This window comes from Cucurbita pepo, chromosome 13, assembly GCF_057944985.1.
Source record: "Cucurbita pepo subsp. pepo isolate OVF chromosome 13, ASM5794498v1, whole genome shotgun sequence".
In the NCBI taxonomy this organism is placed as follows: Eukaryota; Viridiplantae; Streptophyta; class Magnoliopsida; order Cucurbitales; family Cucurbitaceae; genus Cucurbita; species Cucurbita pepo.
The window spans coordinates 14,876,586-14,894,120 of NC_141810.1; the positions used below are offsets into that span (position 1 = coordinate 14,876,586).

The 17,535-nt window shown below is 37.2% G+C and overlaps 3 protein-coding genes across 4 annotated transcripts; 2 read left to right on the plus strand and 1 right to left on the minus strand.

The window, feature by feature from the left end:
* The first annotated feature begins 844 nt into the window (after nucleotides 1-844).
* Nucleotides 845-1,234, plus strand: LOC111809325 (metalloendoproteinase 1-like). The gene has a single exon (XM_023695766.2). It carries the CDS (start codon nucleotides 845-847, stop codon nucleotides 1,232-1,234), a length of 390 nt encoding a protein of 129 aa, XP_023551534.2.
* A 514-nt stretch (nucleotides 1,235-1,748) lies between these two features.
* LOC111808303 (ABC transporter B family member 15-like) lies at nucleotides 1,749-6,869 on the minus strand. Its single transcript, XM_087129587.1, has 7 exons — nucleotides 6,545-6,869; nucleotides 6,406-6,460; nucleotides 6,137-6,315; nucleotides 5,599-6,056; nucleotides 4,968-5,508; nucleotides 3,933-4,811; nucleotides 1,749-3,206 (listed from the first exon to the last, which is right to left on the minus strand). Exons 1-7 carry the CDS (start codon nucleotides 6,800-6,802, stop codon nucleotides 1,839-1,841), a joined length of 3,738 nt encoding a protein of 1,245 aa, XP_086985713.1. The 5' UTR covers nucleotides 6,803-6,869; the 3' UTR covers nucleotides 1,749-1,838.
* A 3,485-nt stretch (nucleotides 6,870-10,354) lies between these two features.
* LOC111808304 (PP2A regulatory subunit TAP46) lies at nucleotides 10,355-17,347 on the plus strand. Of its 2 annotated transcripts, XM_023694209.2 has the most exons (10): nucleotides 10,359-10,401; nucleotides 10,520-10,637; nucleotides 10,743-10,865; nucleotides 11,742-11,828; nucleotides 11,977-12,075; nucleotides 12,249-12,410; nucleotides 15,803-15,838; nucleotides 15,924-15,995; nucleotides 16,272-16,552; nucleotides 16,796-17,347. In XM_023694209.2, exons 2-10 carry the CDS (start codon nucleotides 10,557-10,559, stop codon nucleotides 17,049-17,051), a joined length of 1,197 nt encoding a protein of 398 aa, XP_023549977.2. In that variant the 5' UTR covers nucleotides 10,359-10,401; nucleotides 10,520-10,556; the 3' UTR covers nucleotides 17,052-17,347. The 2 variants fall into 2 exon arrangements, with proteins under 2 accessions (XP_023549976.2, XP_023549977.2); XM_023694208.2 differs by having other exon boundaries at nucleotides 10,355-10,637.
* The last annotated feature ends 188 nt before the right edge of the window (nucleotides 17,348-17,535 follow it).

Consider the following 17,535-nt stretch of genomic DNA (forward strand, 5'->3'; position numbering starts at 1 on the left):
CTAATTCCATGGCTGTTGCCGCTACTTCGCCTTTATTGTGACACAATATCTCTCACTCAAAAGTGTGAATAGATCTGAAAATATTATTACCGAAGAAAACAATACAAAGTTAAAAGAATGATAAAATAGAATTGAGATCAGGTTCAATATATTCACAACGTTTAAATAGGATACAAACTAATATATTCACAACGTTTAAATAGGATACAAACTACCGACTAATATCTACACATAAGTAAAATATTAACTAACTATGAGAATAAAATAAAATATACTACTAATAATCAAATGAAAAATATTAACTTATTTATGGGTATATATATATTCTATAACTAATATATTATCTAAATATTAAAATATTTTGACTAATTCAAATTAGCAATATGTCAAGAATGAGAAATAGAATTAGGATTGAAAGTATGATCTTCATGTTTACCACGTTTAAATAGCATACAAACTATCAACTAATACCTAAAGATAGAAAAAAAAATATATATTACTAACTCAATCTTGTAAATAAATAAAATATACTCTCAATCAAATCTATACTAACAACTCCCTAAATATCTCAATATATTCTAACTGATACAATAAGTTTCACTAAATTCTGACGCACCTATAAATAAAATAAATTTCACTAGATTTCAAATATCTTGATTAATTCACATCTATAATTAATATATTTTTAAAATATGAAGTACCAAAATCTTGACTAATTCACATCTATCATTAATATATTTTAAAAATATGAACCAATATCTAACTAATTCAAACTAGCCGAGAGTTGCACAAATTTTAACACATATTTGACGGCCAGGCACCTGACAAGTTTGGGGCTCAAGTGATGCGAGCTTTTGCGACTTGGGAGGCCAGCACCAATTTCACGTTCTCGCAGTCTGCGAGGGTCCAAACGGCTGACATGCAATTAAGGTTTGAGAGAGGGGAGCATGGAGATGTGCATCCCTTGGATGGATACGGGGGAATGTTGGCGCATTGTTTTGGGCCAATTGATGGGAGAATCCACTTCGACGCGGATCAGGAGTGGGATTGGGGTGTTCGTATACTACAGAATGACTTGGAGTCTGTGGCTTTGCATGAGATTGGACATGCCCTTGGGCTTGGCCACACCGACGTTCAAGGTGCCGTCATGTGGCCTATTATCAACTTTGGATTCACAAAGACCCACCTGCATCACCATCATATTAATGGTATTCGTGCTACATACGGAGATTAAAGTTGCACACATTACCTTTTAACCCATATTTAATATTCAATATGTATCCTATTTCACTCTTTATTAAGACAAATATAGTATTTATCTTTATTTACTTTTTTTTTATTATTATTATATGTAATTATCTTGTATCAATTTATTACTTTTTCTTTTTATTTCTCGATCTCTCCATTTAACCTGCACATATCTATATATTTACCTTCATTAAGCTTTATTTTATTCCCACAATGACGTGTAGATCGTCTCATGTATTATATTTTATTCTCATCTTTAGAGTACTTCTCTGAGTCAAATCTAATTTGAGTTTACTTTTTATTTTTATTTTTTTTTATCAATGATTATTCTTCATTCACTTGGCTTAAAATTTAAATATGATTTATTTGATATTTTTTTTTCCATTTTCAAAATTTGTAATAATTCATGTCTACTCTTTTTTTTAGATAAGATGGGGATATTTTTATTAATTTATTCATCTAATAATAATAATAATAATAATAAAATATATATATATAAGAGGGGTATAAGAGTTATAAGACTGGTTAAACTAGAGTGACAAGTTATTCTCCAGTGCCACCAATTTGATTGAAACTTACATACACACACGCTAATGGGATGTACTCTGCAAATTAACCAAAGCATAATAAGCTCCCTTTTCCCCAATACCCATCAACGACGAGTGATTCCCAGTCTCCACTACCTTCCCTTTATCCAAAACCGCAATCATGTCGCAATTCTGTATGGTGCTCAGCCTGTGCGCCACCACCACGCTCGTCCTCCCCACCATCACTCTCTCCAGCGCCTCCTGCACCAATTTCTCCGACTGCCCATCAAGCGCACTTGTCGCCTCATCCAGCAGCAGCACCGTCGGATTCTTCAGTATCGCTCTCGCTATTGCTATCCTCTGTTTTTGCCCTCCCGACAGCTGCAATCCCCTGTCTCCGCACAACGTCTCGTACCCATCCTTCAATCCCGAGATGAAATCGTGTGCGTTCGCTGCCTTCGCTGCTTCGATTATCTCCGATTCGTCCGCCGTTTCTGAATATCCGTACACGATGTTGTCCCTTATTGTTCCGGCGAACAGCGTCGGCTCTTGGCTCACTAATGCGATGCGTTTTCTTAGCGTTCGGAGATGATACGATTTTAAATCTCGACCGTCGAGTTGGATCGTTCCTTTAATCGGGTCGTAGAATCGCTCCACCAGCCCGATTATTGTGGATTTTCCCGACCCACTTTGCCCAACCAACGCCGTGGATTTACCTGCCTCGATTTTGATTGAAAACCCACGGAATATCATCGTCTCCGGTCGAGCAGGGTAAGCAAAATCCACTCTCTTGAATTCGATTCGGCCGGTTAATTTATCCGGTTTGTATCCATCTGGGTTGTCCGGTTCGATTTTGGTTAACCGGTCCAAAACGTCGAAAACCGAACTGACGACGCCGGACCCTTTGGCAAGATCTGACGTCATGCTGCCAGCGTCGGCGATGACACGGCCGGTGCTGACCAAAACCAGGAAGGTTTGGAAGAGACCTTTAGCAGTGGTTTCGCCTTTGGATATTAACTTGCTTCCGTACCAATAGTTCAAAGCCCATACACAAATGGTGAGGCCTTGGGAGCAGCCGAGTCCAATTCCGGCATACCATGATTTCTTAATGCCTTGTTGGGTTGGGACTTCTTGCGCCTTCTCGAGCATTTTAAGGATGTGGTCTTGTGAAGAGAAGGCCGTGACGGTTCGGAGGTTGGATACAGCCTCAGCGGCGAGCTTGCTGCACTGTTCTTGGGATTTGATGGCCTCTTTGGACATCTTCCGTAGGAGTACTTGTCTTGTGTACAAGCAGCTAATTAATACTGGTTGGGCTGCGATTATTACAAACGCCAGCTTCCATGAAAGTACAAACCCCAATGTGAATGCTACGACTACTGCTGAAATGGTTTGCATAATTAGAGCCATTCTATCGCCCACTAGGGATCGAACCTGCCCAAAAAGAAGCTCCTGGTCATACATCAATACAAATTCATTCCAAATAAATGGGTTTTGTAATGGCCCAAGGCCACCCTACTTTGAACTTTCTATTGCGTGCTTCCCTTTCCCTCGTGTGTTTCCCCTCAAAGTTTTAAAACGTGTACACTAGAGAGGTTTCCACGTCCTTACAAGGAATGCTTGGTTTCTGTCTCCAACCAATGTGAGAACTCACAATCAATCCCACTGCGCCTAGGGTTCTCGCTAGCACACACCATGGTGTGTGGCTTTGATACCATTTATAATAGTTCAAGCCCACTATTAGTAGATAGTGTTCTCTTTGGACTTTCTTCGTGCTTTCCCCTAAAGGTTTTAAACATCATTTACTAGGGATAGGTTTCCACATCCTTACAAGGAATGTTTCGTTCCCCTTTCCAACAAATTTGGGAACTAAGTCGTCGCGAAGGATTCTACCCATCGCTCAGTGGGAATTATGTTACAAGGCGGCCCTTGAGACTCATCCTTCACAAGGGCTTAGCCAACAACACGTGCCTTTGAAGGCCAAAAAGTCCCTACTGCTGGTTGACAATCAAACGATGGGTCCATGCGTCGCTTCTTGCCCATATTATAATTTATAGGCGTTTAGTCATAATCGAGCGCACGATAGCCAATTATGCGAATCAACGGTTGCTCTCGTACTAAGTTGAATTACTATTGATTAGTAGAGTATCGGATTTTTACCATGTTGGCATCTTGAGCAAGTCGGGAGCAAATTGCACCACTAGAATTCTCGTCCTGATCGAACCAGCCAACTTCAAAAGTAAGGATCTTGGAGAGCATCATCTCTCGAATTCTCTTGGTGAGATATTCTCCCATGTAAGCGAAGTTGTAATGTTCGCAAAGGTTGACGAGGAAAGTGAACATAGCCAACCCAACAAACCCAAGCGCATAAGTCCTCGTCTTGGCTTTAATCTCCTCGTGACTTGTTAAAAAATACATAGAAACCATCGACCCCATCAAGAACGCGTGCACAGGCTGCACAGCGCCGAACAGCATCGCCGAAATGCATCCCATTAGAGCTTGCTTCCATTCCGGCAGGTTCAAAGCCAGAAGTCTCCTAAACGATGGCTTTGGGAGTTTTTGTTTATTCTCGATAACGGTGGTTGAGCCGACCGAGTTTACAGAGCTGGAGGCGCTGAGGAAGGAGAGGCGGCGGCTGCTGTTGCTTCTGATTCTGGCCAGGTGGGGTACGGAAGATGCGGAGGGTTCGTTGGGGGATTCTTGCTGCGCGGCGGTTTGTTGAAGGTGGACGAGGGAGGCGTAATGGCCGGTTTGGTTTTGGATGAGGTCATTGTGAGACCCTGTTTCCATGACTTCGCCGTTTTGGATAACGGCGATGAGGTCGGCGTTGCGGACGGTGGTGAGTCGATGGGCAATGATGATGGTGGTGCGGCCGATGGCGGCTTTGTCGAGTGCCTCTTGGACGACACGCTCTGATTCCGAGTCCAAGGCGCTGGTGGCTTCGTCCAAGAGCAGGATTCGTGGACGCTTGATTATGGCTCGAGCTATGGCGATCCTCTGCTTTTGTCCTCCTGACATTTGCACTCCTCTTTCCCCCACCTGTTTTTCAACTTCAAATTATTATTAAAATAGCAAATGATTTGACGTTCCAACACTTTTATCCTACTTCTCTGGAGTCCTTAAATAAAGGAATACTTCTTTGTTCGACATCTAAAATTTCTATTGACATGATTATGTTAAAAGCCCATAATTTACCTGTGTGTCATATCCTTCCGGAAACAGAGAAATAAAATTATGAGCGTTAGAAGCTTTAGCAGCCTCGATGATCTCATCCATGGTGGCATCCTCCTTTCCAAAAAGAATATTCTCTTTAATGGAAGTGGCAAAAAGGGCAGGCTCTTGACTAACCAGACCCATTTGGGACCTCAGCCATTTCAATTGCAGCCTCTCAATCCCCACTCCGTCCATCAGAATGCTCCCTCCCAATGGGTCGTAAAATCTCTGCAGCAGAGAGATGACGGTGGACTTGCCGGAGCCGCTGCCACCGACGAGGGCAACGGTGCGACCGGCGGGAATTGTGATGGTCAGATCCTTCAGAATTATGGTCTCCGGGCGAGACGGGTACGCGAATTGGACGTTGTTGAATTGGACCTCGCCGGAGACATTTTCGAGGATTTGACCTTCCATGTCGTCGGAGTCGATTTTGGGGACTCTGTTTATGATCTCCATGATTCGCTCCCCCGCCGCAATTGCCTCGGAAAAGTATCGAACGTTGGAAAAACTAGTACCAACTGCCCTGTCATTTCGATAATTTCCCAAGCAAATATTAGTTGTTAACAACAAATTGACGAGAGAGAGACAATTAGGAGAAGGGTTGAGTTCTTACAATCCGCCGATGGCAATGGAGGCTCCAATGGCAAATACAGTCCCACCTTGAGCACCATGGTACATAACCATTCGACTTCCATACCAAGCCATGAATGCCCAAATTGCAAACGAAACTCCATTACTTCCGATGGCCAAACCTTTAGAAAGTCCCTGTTTTAGACCCAACTTCACCGAAGTTTCCAACGCCGACGAGTAATCCGATTTAATCTTATCTTCTCCAGCGTAGGCATACACAGTTCTAATCGAAGAAACCGCCTGCTCTGCTACCATTCCGGCCTTTTTATACCCTTCCATGCTTTCTCTCGCGAAACCCATCATGGTTTTGCCGTAAAGAAGACCGGGGATCAATAACAAGAGCGCGAAAGGTAATCCCACCAACGCCTGCTGCCATAACAGTATAAACCCGACAATGTAGCTTCCAAGAAATGTGGCCATGTTCATCAAAAAGTTTGGGATCTGGATAGATTCCCGACAACCCATGTCAAATAATATAAAATTTTGACTAAATTATGAAAAAGGAAAAAGAAAGGTTTAACCTTTTCGCTCAAAACGTCTTGAATCACTAAGGTATCACTGGAAACAGAGGCGATAACTTCGGAGGTGCCGGTGACATGCATATCGAAATACCCAACATCTTGCCGGAGAACTGCTTTAAGATATCTCGCTCTCATCCTCGCCGTCTGTCGCTCGCCGGTTCTCGTCCAGCAATACCCTTCTGAAAAAAGTAAAACAGAGTAAAAACGTAAGTATATTTAGAGCCACTGAGTTGAAACAATTCAAAGAATTCAAAGAATTCCAAACCCACCGAGAAAGCTAACCACAAAAGCCCCACAAGCAATGTACAGCATAGCCAGTGCATTCTGTCGCCAATCAAAGAACAATTTGATCAAAATAAATTAAAAAAGTAACAGAGTTTTGTGAGAAATGAATTGAAAGAAGAGTACTTTCTCGATGCTGTGAAGAAAAACATGCATGTTGTGGCTGGAAGCGGACATTTTAGAGGTATTGCCGATGCTGTTCATAAGGCGGCTAGAGACGAACAGAACCACAGGGCTGGTGAAGCCGTCGCCCAAAGCTCCGATGAACCCCAATGTCATCAGCAGTATGTCGACGGGGTCGGCGTGTATGAAAATCCCCTTTATACCCCCACTCCCCTTCTTCTTACTATTACTTCTCTCCAAATTTCCATTTTTCTCCCCCATTTTTTATTTTCTCGGAATCCAAACAGAACCACCGCCGGGAAAATTCCCACAACGGAGCAGTCGGAGAAGTTGTGGTGGTTACGTGTGAAAGACCCCGCAATGACCTGTTTATATAGCTGACTTCCACCTTAGATAACTTTCTTAAATTATCATTTTCATGCTTTTAAATAATTCCCTTTTTTAACTTCGATATTAACTTAGAAACACTATTAATATTTCAACTTCTTTATTTTTTTAATTTATATAATAATTTAATTTCCAAAATTTAATTTTATTACAAATGTATTATATCTCTAATTACTTTACCTACCTGTCTGTAAGAGATTTCATTAATTCTAATAATATTTTAAAAACTAAATTATTTGAAACTAACCGTATTTTTATTTCGATTAAATTTAAATATTCGTATTCCCAAAATTTGTATTAATTTGTTTTATTAATATAATTTTACAAACGATTTTTTTTTTTTTTTTTTAAGTTTAGGTTTAGGGTTTAAAATTTAAGTATCAAATCAGCTTAAGCATTTTTACGTACTTTGGTACATTATTAATTCAATTATAATAGTTCATATATTAATAAATGAAAAAAAAAATGAAATTTTCTTAATTTATATTTTATATAATTATTAGTGAATTTTTTATAATAATGTTTTAAGAAATATCTATTACTGTTTTCTGTGTATTTAAGTTTTGTGACAAGATTCAGAGTATTATGGATTGGCAAAAGTTTGACATATTTGATATTATTTTTAACGTTAAAATGTTATATATATATATATATATTAAAATTTTAATGCTTAAAAGCGTCAGCAGTGACGATTGTAAATTTACTTTGAATTCTATTATGGTAAGTTAATAAAAACATACATAGATTACTTGCGATAAAAATTCAAATAATCTAAAAATAAATTATTACGATAAGTGATGAGACTTATATTTTCTTAATAACTCACTCCAATCAGGTTACCATATGTAATAAATGTCTTTAAAAAATATATATTACTTTATTTTCAATAGCTACGGTATTAGTTATCGTTTTAAAAAAATTTCATAATTGATAAATACTCTTACCTTATTATATTTTATTTTATTCACTCCATACATAAAAGAAAAAGAAAATATTAACTGTGTAACGTACTTTAGATAAAAATAGAGGTAAAAAGAAAGGAGTTGAGATATTTATATTGAAATTAAGTAAGTAATTCCATTTTCACTTTTTGTTATATTTATTAAAATTATTAGCGTTGAAATATTTATTTCATTTTAAGTAAATAAATATTTCATTTTAAGTAAATATGTTAATTTAACTTGCGAGTTCGTGACCCTGTATGGACATGTCTTTAACGAGTAGAATTTGGGGAATGAACATCGAAAATCCTTTCGAGTATAATTCCACTAACTTCTTAACACTCATCTTATATAAATAAACATATTTTTCTTTTTACGTGTTTAAGAATATGTTTGATATTAAAATTTGAATTTCTATAAAATCACATTTATTTAGCTTATTGAATATTATTAGATTTAGTTGGACATTACATATTTTTTTAATAAAAATTATTTTAAGAAATAGAATTATCTATTAAAAAAATTACTATATATGAAATATTGAATGATTATCTCAATTCTAAAAAAAAAAATTAAAAATTAAAAATTGAACTAAATTAAAATAGGAGACAGAAACAGAAGAATAGATGATTATCCTCTTCACACGTGTAGACATTTCTAAGTCTATATTAATTGAGTTTGAATTTTTGTGCTTGGGGTGATGTTGAAATGAATAAGGTTTTTTCTTACTTTTGTTTTTTTGTTTTTTTGTTTTTTTTTTTTAATTTTTGTTTTTACTAAAAGTAAAATATTATTCCATAAAATATCTACTTTCTTTATTTATTTCCAAAAATTCAGCAACTTGATATTAATATATATTTCAAAAAATAACCTTAAAAATAGTTAAAATTATTTTTAAGAGATATGATTACGAAATTAACACAAATAAATAAATATAAATATATATATATATATATATTCGAGTTTGTTCCATTTTAAGGAAATTCATAAACGGATTTGATTCTGGTACTTAAATAAGTTCATGAACGAAACCAACATTATACGAGTTTAAGTTGCGTGGATCAAATTGTAAGTTGAATATAGATAAAAATGGAAACAAATCTGAATTTTGTCATTTTTTTATGACTTTATTTGATACAATAACATTAATGTAAATTATAAAGTTTTTGAAGAAAATAAAAAATCACGAATGATATGTATGAATATAACTTTTTTGATGCAAATTTTATATTAAGTTCCAAGGTCTCATTTTCCTTCATTTTCTTCAACTCCTGGAACCCAACGGTGGATGAAGAGAGAAGGAGAACCCAACAGATTATGCATTTAATATTTTAGATAAGTCAATGCACTTATACCCTACACGTGTCTATTTTATTCAACCTCTTTTTTTATATCAAAAAGTAAAATACACAAAATCAACTTATCAAATTATTCCTCTTTTATTTCTTTATTTATTTATTTTATTGATCTCCTTCAGAAACTCCAACTTTAACTTTTATTTTTTTACATGGAAATATTATTTCAACTTTATCAACATTACATCACATCATCGATACACAACAAATATAAGGCAGGTTATAATATCTTCATTTCCGACTGCAAAATCTGGTATGTACAGATCATTAATATTTGGTTTATTTACATTTATTATTTGTCTGAGGATTATTTAGGCAACATTTGCTACTATCAAAAAAGCGTCTTTTTGCTCTTATTATTCGAAATGGCTTCACTTTTAAGACGTTAGAATTGCTGGAGTCCCATGTTATTTAGTTAAAGAGAATGTCATGGGTATACACGTGAGGGGCACTATCTTGACTGGTATAAGGGTCAAAAGAACTTATGCTCAAAATGGATAATATCATACTAGTGTGGAAGTTCGCTGTTCCTAAAGGTCTTAAATAGTTGACTACTGCTCCATTTTGATATGTAAAAAAATAAACTAGACCCCCTATTTTAGAAGGTGAATTAGATAAGGGAACAGTCTTACGTGAATCTAAAAAGCTGATCACCAATGGATTGGATAGTCAGTTTAGACCCTTCGTTAGAATTTCGTTTTAAAATGGTTAACGTATAACACTTTCGTATGTAGATTACTTCATTAACTATTCTCATTTTTGAAAAGCAAACAAATATATTGTAATTTTTATTTATATAATTGTGTTTACGTTTGAAAAATTGTAATATATGCTTATTGGGCCTATTATTTATGGATCTTCATTTCATTGGGCCTAAGGCCCACACCATGTTTAGAGCCCACGTTGGCTTCCAGAAGCGAGAAGTCTCTCCTAGTTCTGGCTTTCTTATATACACCAAAAAGAACCGGAAACGGCCAATTGGTATCTTGATGACGTGGCAAGATCTGGATGGAGGTAGTGCTGGTGGACGAGTCAGCACGGAATTCTTAAGACGCTAATATCACCGTACGCCGAAACGGCGGCTCATTGCAGTCGAACTCCGATCGCCGTTCTCTCATTTCTGATCTCTCTCTCTCTCTCTCTCTCTCTCTCTCTCTCTCTCTCTCTCTCAATAGAAGTAATTCTCAGCGATTTATACTTCAACGTTGTTTTCCCGTTTCCAGTCGACGAAACCTAGGGATTCAACTGCCGATACCTGACTTTTTCGTGTGAATTTAATTTCAATTCGTTTTTAGGCGGTTATTAGGGTTGCCTTCTTCGCTACTGCACTAAATGGAGGACCTGCCTCTACCGTCAATTTTCGAACAAGCGAGGAAGATTCATAATGCTGCGACAGAGTCTGCGTCGGATCAGGTACTCTTTTGTACCTTCGTGTTCTTTCTAATACGTATTTTTTTTTCTTCGATGACCTCTGGATTTTGAAGGTTTTTGTTTCGTCTTTCGTTTTGGGAAATTTAGGATGTTGTGAGGAAAGGTTGTGATGCATTACGTAAGTGTGAGGACATGATTGGGAAGCTGGGCTTGTTCTCAGCTAATGAGACTAAGGAGGATATCAGCACCGGAAATCTTAAATATATTCTGGTAAGTCTTGATTTGATTTGTTTTTATCGTTTCTTTAAGCTGTAGAACCTACTTTTTTGAGTTTCAAAAGTTTTCTTGGATTTAGAAATCAATTTTAGAAAGTAGATAACAAAACAAAGAAATCTATAGCTTAAAGTAGTGTTTATAAGTTTAATCTTCAAAGATCAAAAACAAAAAATTACATGCTTAGCAAATACGGCTGATAAGGCTTTAATACTCGATCAAAAGAGTAGTTAGAAAGTAAAGGGAACAGGAGATCAAGCATCTGCTTAGCCTTTTGGCACTCCATTTTTCTCAAGTGATTTAGATCCAAAAGTTACAGTGCCAATTATTCGTAGAAGCCCAAATAGAAACCAAAAGAGCAATGTAATACCAAGCCTTCCTGACATCTCTTATGTACTCCATCTTCTCAAGTTTCCCAAAGAACTCACAAAATGGAGTTTGACCGCAATTATTTGTGTTTCAGTCCATTAGCCACCTTTCGTTGAAAGTGATCGATCTATTAGTTACATGTGGAAGCCAAACGGTAGAGAGCAAGCACCACATAAATTCCTAATGATAAAACAATTTATAAACAAGAAGTCTAGAATCTTGCCAGCATGTTTTCAGATAGAATTTTCGAAGAAAGAATAAAGAAAGATATACAACTCTTTGCCAATATATTTTCTCCACTGGTTATAATTTCATTACGCATAGTGTTCAGATATGAAATGGTTTTCCAAATAATTTATTTTTTATTGCCTCAAAATTTCTATCAGTTTCAGTTATTATGATTTGTAATTGATATTTTTTTGAAGTAGATAGTTTTTATGGCCTTTTCTGCAGTCACCAGAAAATCCAAATATTCTACCTATCTCTGATAGTTGTTCCCTGTAGGTGCCATTTTATCTTGCTGAGTTGACAGAGAAGATTGTGCAAGAAGACAGGATACCGATCCTTAAAGCTTCTCAGGCAAAATTAAAGGTGAGTGTTGCTACAATTTTACCTCAGTAATAATGGAAGTTTATAGTTCAGGGCAAAATGAATTATGTGCAATTGAATAATGAAATTTAATCTATTATCTCAAGGCTTCACTGTTAACTTGTTGAAATTTGAATTGGCATTTCTCTAGGAGTTCATATCATTTTGTGAAACTATGGAACTGGTGCCAAAAGAGGAACTTGAAACAATTACTGAAGGAAATTCACTTGCAGATAAAAGGGCTCGTAAAGTAAGTATACTCGCATCGATGAATGAAATCCACTTGCAGATATAACGGGGTGATCAAGTTTTGATGTCATGACACAGATTTTAAATTATTCATTTCTTGCATAGTATTAGATGTAATTTGTGGATGCTATTGCAGTTTCATTCTTGCACTTATTTTTTAAATTTTGTTTCTAGATTGCACGGTTCAAACGTCAAAAGGCTGCTGAATCTAAGTTGCTTGAGATAAAGGAGCGAAAAGAGCGCCGTGGTCGTTCAAGCAAAGCATCTGCATTGTCTGCTCCTATAGAGGCAGGAGAGGAGGATATGCTGGACGATGATGGAGAGGAAGAGCGTGAGGTTAGTTGTCTAGATTATATTAGCAGTAATATCACATTTCCCTTTGTTTTCTGTCACATTACCTGTTTTAAGCCATGAGATATTTCAAATTTGGTTAAACAAACTAATGGAAGTTGTAACAAAGAGCAAGACGATGTGGCCTCTCATCTGTTGTTCAAGATAGTTCATGTTTTCCCTAAAAATAAGAAGACAAATGAAACAAGACAGATGGTGATGTGGTTCATTTACCTTCTCAACCTTTGCTGCATCCTGATCATATCTCTTGAAAAATCCTTTCTGTTCTGTTATTCCACTATGTAAAGAAAGAAATTTGTCAAACTCAGTGAAACTTCAACATGTCTGTTAGTGAAAGAGGGATTTATTGAATGATTAATGAGAAGATTGATGAGAAGATTGAATTATGAAGAGCAAGAATGCTCCATATTTATACCGAGATAACAAAAGATATTCAGAAAATCTACCTAAAAATCTGCAGAAAATCTGGTAACAAACGAGTAAACAAATCAAAATAAAATCTAATCAAATCAAAACTAAATCAAATAAAAAACTAGATCTAACTCCTAACGGAGATTTAATTAGATACTAACTGACAGCATTCTAAACAAATACGTGATCTTTAACACTCCTCCTTGTTTAGATGCTGTGAACTCCAAGCTTTTTTCTGAACACCCATCTTGCTCCAATTATTTTTCCTGTTTAGAGGTCGATCAACCAACTCTCAGATTTTGTTTTTCTCGATCACTGAAAGCTCCTCCTTGGACAGGTGCATCATCAACCAAAGCATCTTGTCGTTCATCTTTAGACTCTTCTAACATGCCAATAAAGATGCCAACTTCTGACTTTTTGTCAAGCTTATCACGCTTGACCTGTGGAATGTAAATGAAGCAAAGACACCCAAATACTCTAACGAACTTTAAAGAAGGTTTGTAACCATACCAAACTTCAAATGGTGTCAGGTTCTTTACAACTTTTGTTGAAATTCGATTTTGCAAGCACATAATAGTGCTTGCTGCTTTTTCCCAAAAACGTTTTGGAAGATCCTTCTCATGAAGCATGCATCTCGTCATCTCCATTATGAATCTATTCCTCCTGACACTGACGCCATTCTGTTGAGGAGTGTATGGTGTTGTCAATTGATGTTCAATTCCAGCCTCTTCACAAAACCTATTAAAAGTTTCTGAAGTGTACTCTTTGCCATTATCTGATCTTACAGTCTGAATCAAGCATGCACCTTCATTCTCAACTCTGGCTTTGAATTTCCAAAATACACCCGCAACTTCTGACTTTTGCTTCAGCAAGAATATCCAACACATTCTTGTTAGATCATTAATAAAAGCAATGTAATAAAGATTACCATTTAGTGATGGTGTTCGCTGAGGACCACAAAGATCAGTATGAACCAGTTGCAGCTTTTTCGAGCCTCTCCATGCCTGTTTAGGAAAGGGTTGCCTATGTTGCTTCCCAAAGTTACAAGCACGGTAAGGAGACATGTCATCATCAATGTCAATGAGTTCTTCTACCAGCTTCTTTGACTGTATCTGAAGCAAACCTCGATGATGAAAGTGCCCAAGTCTTTTGTGCCAAGTCCCAGTGGCACCAGCTCTGGATATAAAGGCCGTCGGATTTAGAGCAAAGCTTTTTCCTTTCATTTTGACATTGAACAAGTCTTTGCCACTAGCATCTTTGATCAAGCACCGCTTATTCTCAAACAACACTTTATAACCTTTATTAAGTAACTGACCAACGCTCAAGAGATTTTGATCAATTTTAGGCACAAATAAAACATCTGGAATAAATTTTGTACCTTCATAGCTTGTTATAGCTACTGTGCCTTTTCCCTTGACTTCCAAGTGTTCACCATTGTCGATCCTCACTCTCTTATCTTCGGTGTCTCTTAATTCCTCAAAAGACTCCTTGTCATAAGTCATGTGATTTGTGCACCCACTGTCAATCAACCAGGTCTCGCTTGATTCTTTGCTTGAGGAAGAAGTGACCATAAACAATTGATCTTCTTCTTCTTCTTCTTGATCAACGACCTGTGCCTCTACTTCTTTCACCAGATCTTTGGCTTTGCAGATCACAGCTTCATGTCCAAGTTGATTGCATTTGGAGCAGAAGGCGTCAGGTCTTCTCCAACACTTGTATGGTGGATGACCTTTCTTCTCACAATGGCGGCAAGGTGGATAGGATTTTTTGAAACCTCCTCCTTTTGTCTTTTGATAATTGGCAGATGAATCTCCATACGTCAATTGATTTTTGAATTTTTTGTTGTTTTTATACCTGCGGCTATCTTGATGCCTAACAAGTAAGGCACCTTCAATCACCCCTTCTTGTCTCATAGACCTCCTTTGCTCTTGCGCTTGTAAAGCATTCAAGAGCTCTATAAGAGAAATCTTTGACAAGTCTTTGGTGTTCTCCAGAGTAGTAATGGTGGCTTCAAACTTCTCTAGAAGAGTGACTAGCAGCTTTTCAACGATCCTGGAATCATTTAATACAGAACCAAGCAATCTCACCTTGTTGGCGATGCTGAGAAGTCTGTCAGAATACTCTTTTACCGACTCTGACTCCTTCATCTTCTGCAACTCGAAATCCCTGATCAAATTCAGGACTTTCATTCCACGAATCCTCTCATCTCCTTCATATTCAGCCTTGAGATAATCCCAGATTTCTTTTGCTGTTTTGAGGGACATTATTCGCATGAAGATCATTTCAGTACAGCGGCAAATAGGCAAGCTTTTGCCTTTGATTTCCTTGTCTTCTTTTCCTTCTGTAATTTGATTTGTGCTACAGTAGGATTTGCTGGAAGCAGAGGGACCTCGTAATCCTCTTCTATTGCTTCCCAAAGATCCAAGGCCTCCAAATAAGTCTCCATACGAACTGTCCACATTTGATAATTGTCTCCATCGAAGACTGGTGGTGCAACAGCTGAAAAACTTGATTCTCCCATTTTGATCTCACAGATCCCTTAAGAAGATAGCTCTGATACCAATTGTTAGTGAAAGAGGGATTTATTGAATGATTAATGAGAAGATTGAATTATGAAGAGCAAGAATGCTCCATATTTATACAGAGATAACAAAAGATATTCAGAAAATCTACCTAAAAATCTACAGAAAATCTGGTAACAAACGAGTAAACAAATCAAAATAAAATCTAATCAAATCAAAACTAAATCAAATAAAAAACTAGATCTAACTCCTAACGGAGATTTAATTAGATACTAACTGACAGCATTCTAAACAAATACGTGATCTTTAACAATGTCTTACGCATGAAATATTCTTCACCCAGAGAGTGGTGCAGTTAGACTTTGGGCAGTGTTTGATTGGGGGTTGATATAATTTTGTATGTTTTCGTCAGACTTTCACTATGTTGCATTCGCTTTGCTGCAGGCTTGGCTTACAACCATCACTCTGGCAATCTGCAAGGTCAGTGACGCAGAATTATTTAACATCTTCAGGTTGTTACCCTCTAGTATTGTACTCAAATTTACACGGAATGCTATATATTCAGGCTTTTGATCTGCTAGAGATGCTGAAGAAGGAAGAAGAGATGCTCTCTTCCATTAAGGAAAAACAAGAAAAGGTTTGAAGCCATACTCCAAACTTCGTGGATGCATGTTCAAGGGGTGTCATGCATTGTTCTGTGCATTCATTCTATCGTTAATTGGTGATATGATGTGTCAAATTAATGTATTCTCTTCATGTTTCTATGGACTTGGGAATTAGAGTGGAGGAAAAAAAAAAGTTTTTGTCATGGAAGTGTTTGGCTAACTAGTCAGGCAGTTCATTTTCAGAGCTGCATAAAATACGTAGTTGAATTAGAGGTCTAAGAGCATTTGTTCTTTGCTATATATGTCAGGATGGGGACAAAAACTTCTCTAGAGAGATTCTTGATGATCGTATGAAAAGAGCAGAAGCTTGGCATCGTGATGGTGTTGTGAGAGCTCGATATTCGAAACCAGCGCCACCAATCACTTGTGCGACTTTTGCTCAGGATGTACTAGAAGGGAGAGCAAATGTCTCTCAAGCACATGAACACAAACATCAGCCTCTCATATTTGGACCAGCTAGCCTTGTAAATGGACCCCTTACGAGTGAGCGGGAGAGGTTGGCTGCCCAGGTTTTCCAACCTGGCTTTAGGTATGTATTTGGGCTTGTTTGTTATACAGTCAGTCTGATTAGGTTTACTATACTCGTACTTTGTCTACTGTTTAAGGAGGAAAATGTTGAGGTCTTCTTTCCTGTTGTGTTATATTTTGAGGAATAATAATCTAAATAGCCTCTGAAATTAAAGTTTGAAGTGTTGGGTAGGAAAATGAACATTGTGCAGTTGTAGGATATTGCATAGATTCCTTAATTTATGAGTTGAACTTTCCCTGGAAGGTTGCCAACCATGAGCATCGAGGAGGCTGGGCTGAAAGAGATGGAAATGATGAACAAATGGCAAGAGAGAACTGCGAAGTTCATAGAAGAAGCAAACTCTTCATGGCATAAGGACGATAATCGAAAGCCTGGACCCAGTGAGGGTGATGAAGACGAAGATGATGATGCTGCTCAGGAAAAGGCAAGGGCATGGGACGACTGGAAAGACGAAAATCCTCGTGGTGCAGGCAATAAGAAGCTAACTCCCTGTGGGTAGGACGAGCTGTTAACAGACATTTCGCTAAAGTTTGATGAATCCGGGATCTGATTATACACGGACATGTATCGGATGCCTTGTTTGTGTGAGGTTGAAAGTACAGCTTGTGTAGTTTGAGTGTTTCTTACTGTAGGTTGGATGATAATAACTCTTGTACAATGCTACCATTCGATCATGTTCAAGCAATTTACTACCAGGCATTTGGAATCCTATTATTTTAGAATCTGCCAGCCCAGATTGTACTATAATACCTAACTATTTTAACAGTAAGTTTGGTAACTAACTTTTATTTTTCATTTTTGGTGAATATGTTTGATACCTTTAACAACTCCACGGTTGATCTGCAGAATCAGATAAGTTCTTCATTCATTGCAAGGCTTCTTCCCATCATAGCTCATTCCTAAAATGCCCCTGAACCTAATGTTAGAATGACCTTTCTGCCCTTGAAGTTAATGTGATAATGACATGTGAATAGGTGAACTCT

Bases quoted from the DNA above. Each gene is read 5' to 3' on its own strand.
- LOC111809325 (XM_023695766.2), top strand. From the start codon at position 845: ATGCGAGCTTTTGCGACTTGGGAGGCCAGCACCAATTTCACGTTCTCG.
- LOC111808304 (XM_023694208.2), top strand. From the start codon at position 10,557: ATGGAGGACCTGCCTCTACCGTCAATTTTCGAACAAGCGAGGAAGATT. The intron at 10,866-11,741 runs GTAAGTCTTGAT...TGTTCCCTGTAG, and splicing joins GAAATCTTAAATATATTCTG to GTGCCATTTTATCTTGCTGA. The intron at 12,411-15,802 runs GTTAGTTGTCTA...GCTTTGCTGCAG, and splicing joins ATGGAGAGGAAGAGCGTGAG to GCTTGGCTTACAACCATCAC.
- LOC111808303 (XM_087129587.1), bottom strand. From the start codon at position 6,802: ATGGGGGAGAAAAATGGAAATTTGGAGAGAAGTAATAGTAAGAAGAAG. The intron at 6,316-6,405 runs GTGGGTTTGGAA...TACTTTTTTCAG, and splicing joins TTTTGTGGTTAGCTTTCTCG to AAGGGTATTGCTGGACGAGA. The intron at 3,207-3,932 runs GTAAAAATCCGA...CTTTTTGGGCAG, and splicing joins TTGCTCAAGATGCCAACATG to GTTCGATCCCTAGTGGGCGA.